The 13,374-nt window shown below is 37.3% G+C and overlaps 1 protein-coding gene across 3 annotated transcripts in view; it reads left to right on the top strand.

Moving 5' to 3' along the window:
- LOC126458056 (probable multidrug resistance-associated protein lethal(2)03659) overlaps positions 1-13,374 on the top strand; it is a 475,280-nt gene that overhangs the window by 163,835 nt on the left and 298,071 nt on the right. For all 3 annotated transcript variants that reach the window (XR_007585566.1, XM_050094853.1, XM_050094854.1), the window contains one exon: positions 5,230-5,386. Coding sequence is in view for 2 of the 3 variants with exons in the window: in XM_050094853.1 (XP_049950810.1) it covers positions 5,230-5,386 (157 nt within the window). In the remaining variant the exon portion in view is untranslated. The remainder of the gene's footprint in view (positions 1-5,229; positions 5,387-13,374) is intronic.

Genomic DNA, 13,374 nt, shown 5'->3' with positions numbered 1-13,374 from the left:
GTTGAAAGTGATACAAAGCTTGAAACCCAAAATGTCGGCTGGCATAGATAAGGTGCCTGTGTCAATCATAACAAGGACAGCACCACAAATCACAAAACCCTTTGCACACATAGCCAATTTATCATTCAGTGAAGGAGCTTTTCCAGAAAGGCTGAAAATTTCAAAAGTGAAGCCATTATTTAAAAACGGCAACAAGTATCAGGTAAAAAACTATCACCCAATATCTCTCCTCCCAGCATTTTCAAAAATATTAGAAAAACTGATGAAGCACCGAATCAACAAATATCTAAGTGACCAAAATTTACTAAACAGAAATCAGCATGGCTTTCAAGCACATAAAAATACCGAAACAGCAGTAATGTGCTACACTGAACAAATAATCAAAAATCTAGAAAAAGATTATAGTATAGTAGGAGTAAATTTAGACCTCTCCAAAGCTTTTGACACTGTGAACCAGGACATTCTTTTAGAAAAATTGGAAGCATTGGGTATACATGGGATAGGAAAAAAATGATTTGAATCATACCTAAAAAAACAGAACACAGGTTGTAGGACTGACATCAACTTACACCAACCACAAAATAAATTCAGTATCAGAGGCAAAAGATGTAGAAATAGGAGTACCACAATGCAGCATCCTACGGCCCATATTTTTCCTCGTCTATATAAATGATTTTCACACCTCAGATGATGCAGCCAAAGCTGATATTAGTGTGATAATAAGTGCACTAAAGAATTGCTACCAACAACTGCTGAGAAAGTACTAAATTACATCCACTCTTGGTTCAATGCAAAGAGGTTGACATTGAATGTAAACAAAACAAATTATATGCAGTTTGGGAAAAGATGTCAAAATGTAAATCTCAATCTGGTGTGGGGTGACAAAGCCTTAGAGTGACATACACAAAATTGCTGGGGATTTATGTGGATGAAAACTTAAATTTTAATGACCACGTAATAAAACTTGCACAGAAACTTAATTCAGCCTGTTTTGCCCTCAGAATTATTGCAAATGTTTGTACCTCAGAGGGTGCCAGAGTGGCATATTTCAGCCATTTTCAAACTCTTGCCACATACGGAATAATATTTTGGGGTTCCACAACAGGGCGCCTAAAACAAATCTTTTTGTTGCAGAAGAGAGCCATCCGAATAATAACTCACAGTCATCCACAGTCACACTGCAAACTCATATTCAAAAAGCTTAGAATACTTACTATACCATCATTATACATATACAAATGTGTATTGTATGTCACCACCCACATTGCAGATTTTCAGACAAATGCCGACTTTCATAACTACAATACCCGTAATAGCGCAGCACTCCATAATCAGTGAACAAAAAGAACGAATACACAAAGGCATGTGAGCCAGATCCATGCAAAACTGTACAACGCACTGCCAGTCAACATCAGGCAGTTAGAAGATGATAACAAATTTAAAACAGAATTTAAAAAAATTCTAGTAGAACAATGTTTTTATTCTGTAAATGACTATGTAGGTCAATAAATTTTTTGTGATGATATTTATAAAGGCAAAATGGAAAATACTCTATCTGTACCTAATCATTCATTACCTAATCATTCATTACATTTACATACTTAAAGGACAGCTGTTGTGTGATGCAAATATATACTTAAGCAGTGTTGTGTATATAAGGACTTGCCGTTTAGGGAGGGCAAAACTAAAGCCTTATGAAAAACAGACTACGCATTTAAAATAACAAGCAGGGATGTATATAGGGTATATTAATATCATTCTATTATTGTTAACTACATTGTATTATTTTGTTTTGTACTTTTTTACGTATATATTGTTAGTGTCCCATTTCTTTGAAATGGCTTACATGTACCGTTGACAACATCCATACAATATTTATTGTCAACGGATGGATAAATAAAATCAATAAATATATAAACCTACCCACCTACAAAACCAACAGTGACTATCATGACTATGACACAAGATCAAATCACGACTTGCATGCAGATTGAAAAAATTTGAGCCTAGTACAAAAAGGTATGTACTACTCAAACAAAAAGGTATTTAATGCACTTCCTATGGACATAAAAAATCTTACTAGTGTGGTACCATAATTTAAAAGTAAATTAAAAGAATTTCTTATGGAACACTCTTTTTCCTCTCTTGACGAGTTCTCTGACATATACACTTCTATACTGTAAGTTGGATGTGGCACATTGACTTGTAATATTTTCTGTTACCAATTTGTAACTGAACATGACCTATGTCAGAATAACACTGTACTTCACTTCTAGAGAAGTTACAACTTAATATGGAAAATTGTACCTTATTATTGTATTGTTTCATACCTCTGTTTTACTTCAGGACGTGCCCAAGTTTGTAATTGTTAACATAGTTTGTTCCTTTACACATATTGCAATTTGTATCTGTTAGCATCTATAAGTAGGTTACTGTTATTATGTATAATTATGATTTGTTCGACATCCATACAATTCTCTTGCATACTGGATCTATGGAACATGATTAAATAAATAAAATAAATAAATAAATACAAAAAGATAAAGAAAAATCAGGATGATACAGTAAACTGCTGTTAATTATTTCACTTTTTAATTTTTGGAAAGTCTCTTCATATTCTTTACTCCAGATCCACATGACATTTTTCTCCAACAAATTGCTCGAATATAACTTGTTAAAATATCGATCTGCTAAAAATTTTCTATGAAGTCCAAATACCAAAACATTGGCTTTAATTTTTTGTTTTGTTTTTAGGAACAGAAAAGTCATAAACTGCTTTTAATTTCTCTGGGTTTTGTTGTAGTCCTTTGTCATTAATTATGTGGACTAAAAATGGACTACTTCTTCTTACAAACTATGATTCACTTAATTTCAACTTCATTATACCCCCTTTGAACTTCTTTTAGTGCTTTGTTTAAAGATTTACAGTAATCATGGCAACTGGAACTAGCTATTAGCATACACATATACTGCTACTGTATCCAGTAATTCATTCCACAAAATTTTGTCAGTTACCCTGAAACACACACAAACAGATGTATTTAACCCAAAAGGTACCACGCAGTACTGTTAACATTTTCCTTCATGTAAAAATGCTGTCCACAGTGTTGACGCCTTAGCTAAGTGCTAAATGGTATTACAGTAACATATATGACACCACATGAAATAATGTATAACCATGAAATAATGTATAACCATGAAATAATGTATAACCATGAAATTTTTGTAAGCTTTAATCAATATTGGTATTTATCTCACTTACTCTCTCTTTTTTTACTTCATTTAACTCCCTGGCATGTAACACCACTGTGACTTTTCCATTCTTCTTAGTGACTACTATTATGGCTTGTTATACCTGCTATTAGATATTTTAACTCCAACACTTGTAGTTAATTTGATACAGCATTTCATTGCCATTGACACTATACTGTTCTTCTTCTTCTTTTTCTGCTTGTTATTATTATTATTGTTATTGTTATTATTACTGTCAGTGAGTTCTTTTTTACTGTGCCCATTCTGCAAACAGTTCCTCAAATGTGCCTAACCTGTGATTGATGGTCCTTCGTAGCAGCACTTCTAGTGTGTTGGCATCTTGTGTTATTTTGGATTAACAAAAAGTTTGAAATGGTGGACACAACACTTAGGTAGTTAATAACATTTTCACAGATCTGTTGGCACATGATAACTAGTGTAAGTTGGCACTTTTGTAATCAAAAAAATTAGGGCTATAATAATAAGTAACTGTAGTTTGGAAATAATCGCCAATTAAAAATGGAACCATCTGGAAAAAGAAAACGTTAATTGTGAATAACTTTTGAAATATGTTTTTGGAAAAAGGAGCTGCCGGAGGTGGCGGTCATATGAGCATGAAGTATGCTTGCTTGTGTGACTGTGTGTGTGTTTCTTTTCTGCTGAAGTCTTTGGATGGAAGCTAAACGTGTAACAGTCTTTTTATTCTCCCTGGCTGCAACTCAGTGTGACGTCTTTACAATGAGTAGCAATCTATCCTTTTCTGAATATTTTCACAGTATCTTAGTTGAAGGACTTTTTAAAATCTGTATATGAATATTTTATACCCATTTTTCTTAACTCCCTGTTTGTTTTTTAACCCTCAAGTGGACATGCATACATATAAAGTGCACCATCCACAAATAACAGTGTCTCCCACCATTCCATTGTTGTTTTAGAGTTGCGAGCCCTTACCTATTCCTTCATTATTCCTTCAGCTAACACAGTCATATGTCCAAGTGAGCAGCAGTAATATACAATAAACAATGGGCTAGGTGAGAAAAAAATTATGATCCCCACAAGAAAATTACCCAGATTCCAAGCTAGTGGCAGAATCTCACAATGAGGCAGTTGTTTATGAGATAATTAGCAAGTGAATAATCATTTGGCTGTGATCTGATGCAACTACAGTGTTTACTGCTCTGAGTGGGTCATTGCTCTAGGGCAACATTTGTACATGGCAAAAGAGTGATATAATAAAAGTTTATTTTATTATTGTGTAATTTAAATTGATTTAGCTAGTATAATTTTACTTTATTTTATAGTTGTTTAATTAAACGAAGATTAAACTGTGATTTTGCTCATATATGTCTACCTTGGTAACATAAAGACAGCTATTCTCTACATGTGTACAAAGTATGCTGCTCACCCACACATGTTATAAAAAACGGTGTGCCCAGTGGAAGATTAAACAAAGAATACACACATACTTTCATTCAGAACAAAAAATTTTATGGCTCTGAACAAGGCTGAATCTGGAAGGAAACAAAAAAATAAATAACTTTTATACTAAAGGATTAAGTAATTTAATCCGTTCCTGTATTGTATTTTTATAGTTTATTAATTTATCTCACAGGTTAATTTATCTCACAGTTAAATTGTAACTTCTCTGTGGCCATACTGACAAAACTTATCAGGTATTGAAGGTCCAACAATAAGAATATAGCTCCTGGAAGCTCAGCATTCAGTGTCTCTTTTTCATATTCATAGATGTCCTGTCTTGGATAACTATAGCTAGTATCTACACTTCATTCTTATTCATGTTGTTGTATTAGAAGAACTTCTCATTCTATGTGCATTTTTAGCAAAGTAAATCTAGTTCAAAAATCAGTTAAAAGCTATTTGCTCTTTTCTTTAATGTTCTTGTGAATTTTTCTGTATTAGTAAGGCATTAAAACTTTAATTTTAAAAATGAAGTTACCATGTTTCCATATTCTGCAGGTTATCTTGGTAAACTAAGTTCCAGATTCAGGTACAAGACAGCAATTTGCACAGATGAGAGGGTACGCACAATGAATGAGATAATTTCTGGAATTCAGGTTATCAAGATGTATGCATGGGAGAAGTCATTCACAAGATTAATTGCTGCTACACGAAAGTGAGTATGATTATATTCACCATATCCCTATTTTCACTTTAGAAATACACGTCTGGAGGGTGTAATGTGAGGTATTATGAGTGTGCGTGTGTGCGTGTGTGTGTGTGTGTGTGTGTGTGTGTGTGTGTGTGTGTGTGATAGAGGGCTTATGCTCATTGTTGATGGGACATTAAACCTCAGTCTTTCCTCCTTTATATCTTCCCCTATGAAGAATATGGATTTCTCAGAACAGCTATCACTGGAGTGTTCATACACCCTGACATTTTCCTTCATAATTGTTTCTTTATTCCAGCATGGCATAAGAATAACACTAACCCTTGTAGACACAGAAGTAATGAAGAGAAGTTTTTGCTCCTCTCGTGTGGGAATATCTGGTAACACAAAATGTAGTAACACTATAAATGAAATTAATTTCTTCTAAAATTAAAAATGGTCAAATTGTTATAACCATAGGTACCTATCATGTATTTATTGCCTGTATTTCACCAGTGAGTGATCATGACAGTTGTAAGGGGTCCAATGTCATGCCTTGCAATGTCTTGTAAACATGAAGTAGAAGGAGTCTGAAATATAGTGCAAAAAGAACATCATTTATATTAGATATTTGTTTTTAACTTTTTTTTACTCTGTTTTTAGATATATTTTTCCCACGTGGAATGTTTCTCTCTCTCTCTCTCTCTCTCTCTCTCTCTCTATATATATATATATATGGCAATCTCCTATGAATACCAGAAAGAAATCCACGACGTCCAAGTGAGAAAATGCGCCAACATAGATTCGGACCACTACCTAACAAGAATCAAAATCAAACTCACACCAAGAAGACAACACAAAAAGAAATTGACCTCACCGAAATTTGATACAAGAAAGATCAGAGAATCGAACATCACAGAACACTGGGAAAAACAAGAGACGAAAGATTGGACCAGCTTTAAACAAAAAATTGTGAACACAGCCAAAGAACTGATCCCGCTGACTAGAAAACCCAGGCACCCTTGGTGGAACACTACCTGCGAAATCGCCCTACAAAATCGAAGAACAGCTTTCACAAACTACAACAGCAACAAAACACAAGAAACATGGGACAACTTCTATGAAATTCGAAGACAAACATCGAAAACAATAAGACAAGAGAAACGCAAATACATCAACGATCGGCTAAACTCCATCGAAGAAGACTTCAGAAATTTCAACACACGGGATTTCTACAGGACGTTCGCCAACCAAGTCAAAGGATACTCACCACAGAACCTCTGCTTCAGAAAAGAAGACGGAAAACTGGCACTTACCAACAAAGAAAACTGTGAAGAGCTCACGAAGTACTTTTCAAAATTACTAAATTGCCCGGAACCCAATTCAACCTTCAAACCCCGAGAACCGGCCAACGCACCTGAAGACTCACCATCACCAACAAAAGAAGAAATCCTCCACTGCATAAAGAAACTGAAAAACAACAAGGCAGCCGGTGAAGACAGAATAACGGCAGAACTGCTGAAGAACCTAGGACCAAACTCGCTAAACGAAATCACACAAATCATACAGAACACCTGGACAACCGAAATCATACCTGACGACTGGAAGACCACACTCATTCACCCGCTACACAAGAAAGGTGACAGGACAGACACAAACAATTATAGAGGAATTTCCCTGCTACCGGTCATCTACAAAATTCTATCAACCTGCCTTCTCACCAGAACGCAAGGACAACTGGAACCCGCCATCTCGGAATACCAAGCGGGTTTCAGACCCAACAGAGGCTGCCCCGAACAAATCTTCAACCTGAAATCAATCATAAAATCCCACATGACAAGCCCCAAAAAAATCATCTGCACTTTCGTCGACTTCAAAAAGGCTTACGACTCGATCGACAGAAAGTCCCTCATCTAAATCCTCAGAGAAAAAGGCCTAGACCAAAAGACCCGAAGACTAATCGAACAGACACTAACCAATACAAAATCCAAAGTCAAATTCATGGGCGAAATCTCGGACCCCTTTGAAATCCACACTGGCCTAAGACAAGGAGATGGACTATCCCCGCTATTGTTCAACATCGTCCTGGACAAAGTAATGAGCGAATGGGAAGCTGAAGTCAGGAGACAAAACACCTGGAGACCAGTCACATTAGGAAGGAAAAGACTGGAAATCCCTTACGTAGCATTCGCAGACGACCTAGCGATACTGACCTATGACCCAACATCAGCAAAAACACAGATCGAAATCCTGAAAGAATGCGCCGAGAAAGTCGGCCTACAAATCTCTTTTGAAAAAACGCAAGTCCTAACAAGAGAAGGCGACGACATCACAACCAAGTACGGCAAAATTAAAGGGGTCACACAATTCAGATACCTAGGTGAAATCATCGAGCCGACCGGAACAGAGAAACTGGCTTACGAAGACAGACAACAGAAGACACGGAAATCACTAGGCATGGTACGAAACGTCTACAACAAACAATGCATTTCCAGAAACACCAAGATCAGACACTATAACACAGTGATCAAACCCGCCGTACTGTATGCCAGCGATACACTAGCACTCAACAGGAAAATCAAAATTGAAGAAATCAAAAAAGAAGAACGCAAAATCATGAGGAAAATTTTAGGAGGAAGACCCACACCAGATGGCTACAGACTACGGAAGAACTCAACAGTAGAAGCATATTCGAACATCGAGAACGATATGAGAAAAAGGCGCCTTAAATTCTACGGACATTTAGATAGACTCCCTGAAACAAGACTCACCAAGAAAATTCTAGAACACATCAAGACACTTAAAGTCTCGACACCCTGGATGGAAGGAGTCCGAAAAGACCTACAAGCAATTGGCACCACAAACACCACAGACAGAAGCACCTTCCGAAAACACATAGACAATTGGGAAGTAAAGTCAGAAGCGCTAAAACAGCGGACCAAACAAGAATGGTCTGAGGAGAGAAAAGAGGCCCTCTCCAAGAGAATGAAGGAGTACTGGAAGGACAAGAAGAACAAGCCCTCAAAGTCATAAGCTTAACGATTTCCTTTTAGGGAAAATTCGCCAACAATAATAATAATAATATATATATATATATATCTGCTTGCACATTCAGGAGATGCATATTTTGCCCTCTTTGCCTGTGAGAATGTCATAGGAATAAAAAATAGTACCAGACTTCTTACTGAAAAGACAGAGATACTTGAAAATATCAACTAATGGTTCAGGGCATGAATTATGATTAAATTTGGGCAAGACACAGTATATACAATTCAGTACTTCTCGTAGATTTCCTCAAGCTATAAAAAGAGAGCATTCAGATAATGATATTTAGGAAGTACATACTGTTAAGTTCTCAGAACAATAGTTATATACTCGTACTGCTTTTGAGAATTTTTGGAAGCTACTTTTGTCCTTTGCGCAATCTACAAGCAATTTGTAACAAATCAGCATTTGCAATTTAGTTACTGTATAGATGTTCTAACTAACAAATTGTGATACGTCTAGTTTTCCCTTAAAGAGAAGTAACCCTAAATATTAGCTGCATTTATCATATATTAACTATGTATTTGAGTTTGCTAACCACTATAATTAACATCAAAAGATTTTAGGAAATTAGTAATTTTTACCACATGTTTTTGTGTTGCCTTAACAGAAATATTATTTTGTGTATCTGCTTCAATTCTTATGGAGAATTAGCAACTTTTTGGCTCAACAGATTAAAAGATAATCAGCAGGTATAATTTAGAGTTATTTGTTCACTGTATTGTAATACATTGCACCAGCCAAACTGCAGCATCGCTTGAATGCTGTTCTCAAACACAAAATGAGTTAGTTGATTCGTAAGCAGCTGGTAAGTGCCCTGACTACTGTCAATCAATAGGCAGATGCTGCAAATCAGTGTGTTGGAAGAGTTCCCGAGAGTTGTGTACCTGTGATACCTGTAACGTCAAGTACAGTCCTCTCCAGTAAATCCTGTCTCCTCTTCAGAAAGTACAGGATCCGTCATTACCCATCTACTTGACTGCGAGAGACATGTCAATGGTAGATATAGCCATACTGTACAGGATGGATGGGGACCAGGGAGGCTTCATGGTGTTGTACTGATCCCACCTATCAAACAAGTTTGAGGTGCTGTCTTTCACTGATATGGAAACTGAATCAGTGGAACTCACTTCACCTGTATCAGGGAAACCTCTTTTGTCCGATGTCAGAAGGAGGCAAACACAAAAGGATTGGAGTCTATTAATCATTGACAATGCAAACATATGGCAAATAATGGTATCCCTTACGGAAATAGCAGCAAGGGTCAGGAAAGGACATCAGGTGCTCTCAATGTGTATGTCTGGGGGCCTCATTCAGCATGTTGAAGAGGCAACCATTGAGGGAACAGGGTGCAGCCCACTGCAGATTGTAGAGCACATTAGACAAATTATGCCTGCCATCTAGGCTCCGATGTCATACTTGGGTCATTCCAGAGACTGGCAGAGAAGGTTGACAAGACAAGTCTTGTGTGTGGAGTTCAAATGAAGCTCCCAATTTGCATCATTGTCCCCAGAACTGATCGTGGCCCTTTGGCTCTGAGTCAAGTGGAAGAACTTAACCAGAGTCTTTGAAGATTCTGTGACAGGTTAGGCTGCGACTCCCTGGACTTGTGCCATAGGGTTGAGAACTGTGTGGTATCCCTAAATAGGTCAGGTGTGCAGTACACACCAGAGGCTGCTGCTCAGGTAGCTGACTGTGTATAGGGTGCTCACAAGATCACAATAGCTGTACGAAACGCAGAAGTATCAGTGTAAGATCAAAAGAAATGCCTTCCACAGGTGAGAGTATTAAAATCCTAAGGTATACCGCCAAAGCATTCACAACAAAATTCCAGAGTTTTAAGCACTCATGAAAAGCAGTGAAGCTCACATAATACTAGGTACAGAAAGCTGGTTGAAAACCAAGATTGATAGCAATGAGATTTTTTGGGAAAATTTAAGTATGTATTGAAAGGACAGGCAAATGGTAAATGGAGGTGGTGTATTTGTCATAGTAGACGAGAAACTCAAATCCACCAAGAAAGAAACTGGAGTTGCATATGAGATTGTTTGGCCAAGACTCAGTATCAGGAGTGGATGTAAAATGATATCTGGATCCTTCCACCCACTCATCAGACTCTCCTCCTGATGTAACCAAAAGCTTTAGAGAAATCCTCAGCGCACTTACATTCATACTATAATCATTTACTGGAGACTTTAATCATACAACAATCAATTGGGAGAATTACAGTTTTGTTAGTGGTGGGCTTGATAAGATATCCTGTGAAACTGTGAAAATTTCTCTGAAAACTACCTACAACATAGATCGGAACCCCACTCATGAAGGAAATATATTGGATCTAATGGCAACAAATAGACTTAATCTCTTTGAGGATGTCCACATCGAAACTGGTAGCACTGACCATGATGCGGTTGTGGCAACAATGATTACCTAAGTAGAAAGGACAACTAAAACAAGCAGTAGCGTGTAGAGGAACTTTGGCTCAAGCTTAAACGAATAGTTGGCCACACACTGGATAGATATTTACCCAGTAAAACAGTTCATAACTGGAGAAAATCTTATGGTATACAGTCACTATAAAGAAACTTCTATTGAAATAGAGATGACTGCATAACAGATGAAAAACAAAGTGTAGGGCTATAGATAGCGAGTTGCTGAATAAAATGCATTTGGCTGTCAGGAGAGCAATGCATGATGCCTTCAATGACTAGCGTAGCAGACTACCGTATTTACTCGAATATAAGCCGCACTTTTTTCCGGTTTTTGTAATCCAAAAAACCGCCTGCGGCTTAGAATCGAGTGCAAAGCAAGCGGGAGTTCTGAAAAATGTTGGTGGGTGCTGCCACAACTAACTTCTGCCGTCGAATATATGTAGCGCCACACAGGCATGCTTTGTAGGGCACAAAGATAAATACTGGTACCAAAATCTCTGCGTCAGTAAATAAATTAAAAAAAAAAAAAGTGGAAGACGAGCCTTTTTCCTCCTCCCAGAGTTTCGACCACTGCGTTTTGGTACATTATCCAACGAAGTAAATACAAATTCTGTATTGTTGATCTTCGAATGTAGCAGCATTTCAATGTAGTACGAAAATCCAACTGGCAAGACTGTTTGGGATGTTTGTCAATATGGCCAACTCTACGTTCTGAATTTTTTTCTACCTGTGAGAAGAGATGGTTGCTAATAGGAGCTTTTATGAATTGTGAATCACATGTAGTATTCTCTTCGCCATAAGATTAATACGAATATAAACATTTTGCCATGTATTGTTTCGTGTTTGCTACTATCTCATTTAAATCCTGTCTGCCTAATAAACTACGAAACTAGAGTGAGACAACAGCAAACGCGGAAGAATATACATATCATGTCATGTTTATATTTGTATTATTCTTATGCTTGATAGTGATACAGTCAGAAATGAAGCACAGCAACTGACTAGATTTTTAAACCTAAGATGACTCTAATTTCTGTGCAGAATGTAATGAACTAAAGAGGCGCCTGCAAAGATTTTCAAACGGAGAAAAATTTTCGCTAAAATTTCGTTCAGAACATCATCTATCATACGCAGTCTATTATTTGGTTCTTGCTGATCATTATCAAAGAAAGAAGTAGTGTAAGTAACAACAAATGTTTCGCTAATGAGACGACTCCTCTCTATTTTTTATTTGTAAGCAGCGGTAGCGCGCACAAAAGCAAGCCACGCGGCGAGCGGCGACAGGCCGTAAACACGCACTATCAGAATGCGACAAACAATGCATGACACAGTACAGTAATGCATTTTCAGCTTAGAGTGACGTAAACACCTATAACAAAGAGAACGGCACTTATCAGATCAAAGAAAAATAAGCAATCAATTCAAACCAGACGAAGCACGTGAAAAAGGAAGGATATCTGTATAAATACAGACGGAGCGCGTGACGCATAGCAATGACTACCCGGTAAAGCTTCACTGCTAAGCTTACGACTCGAACCAAACTACTGCAGCTGTATCGTCATTCATTCGACCTAAATTGTGTCTCATATTACAACTAGGTGAACTTTGTTTCGATTTGGAGGTGCGACCTAAAACTTTTCTCTCCCCTTGATTTTCGAGTCTCAAATTTCAGGTGCGGCTTAGATTCGGGAAAATTTTTTTTCCTTGATTTCGAGTCTCATTTTTCAGGTGCGGCTTCGATTCGAGTGTGGCTTAGATTCGGGTAAATACGGTATTGTCAATTGACATTTCACAAAACCCAAAGAAATTTTGATTGTATGTAAAAGCTGTTAGTGGCAGCAAAGTTAGTGTCCAGTCCCTAGTGAATGAGACAGGAACTGAAATTGAGGCAAACACAAGCTAAAATGGGTAATTTTGTTTTCAAACATTCCTTTACAAATGAAGGCCTGAGAAAATTGCCCCAGTTTAATCCTTAACCCAATGAAAAGATGTATGAAATAAGTATTAGTATCAGCTTCATTGAGAAAAGGTTGAAATTGTTAAAGCTGAACAAAGCTTCAGGCCCCGATTGATTCCCTGTCATATTCTAGTCTGAATTTGTGTCTGAGTTAGCCCCTATTCTGACTATAACCTATCATAGTTCAGTCGAACAAAAAACTGTACCCAGTTTGTGATGATGCTCACTTGCTTTGTTTCTTCATTTGTTGTCCTCAGTGTTGATGTACTGTGTTGCTACACTGGCTGAAAAATGGGTTGTGGGAGTGCAACTAATGTCTACTTTAAATGATGTAGCTGACAGATGCAGAATTGTGTTTCACAGTCTCTTACTTTCACTGTTCACAACCCCCCAATAATACACAGCTATGGCGAATGCACTATAGTTTAACTTTCGATAAGCCTCATTAATAGTTTTCATGTGAACATCCACATTCCGAAACTTCCTGGCAGATTAAAACTGTGTGCCGGACCGAGACTCGAACTCAGGACCTTTGCGTTTCGCGGGCAAGTGCTCTACCAACTGAGCTACCCAAGCACGAC

The sequence above is a fragment of the Schistocerca serialis genome, chromosome 2 (genome assembly GCF_023864345.2).
Source record: "Schistocerca serialis cubense isolate TAMUIC-IGC-003099 chromosome 2, iqSchSeri2.2, whole genome shotgun sequence".
Classification (NCBI taxonomy): domain Eukaryota; kingdom Metazoa; phylum Arthropoda; class Insecta; order Orthoptera; family Acrididae; genus Schistocerca; species Schistocerca serialis.
The sequence above is the reverse complement of the archived record's forward strand: the minus strand, read 5'-3'. Positions and strand labels throughout refer to the sequence as shown.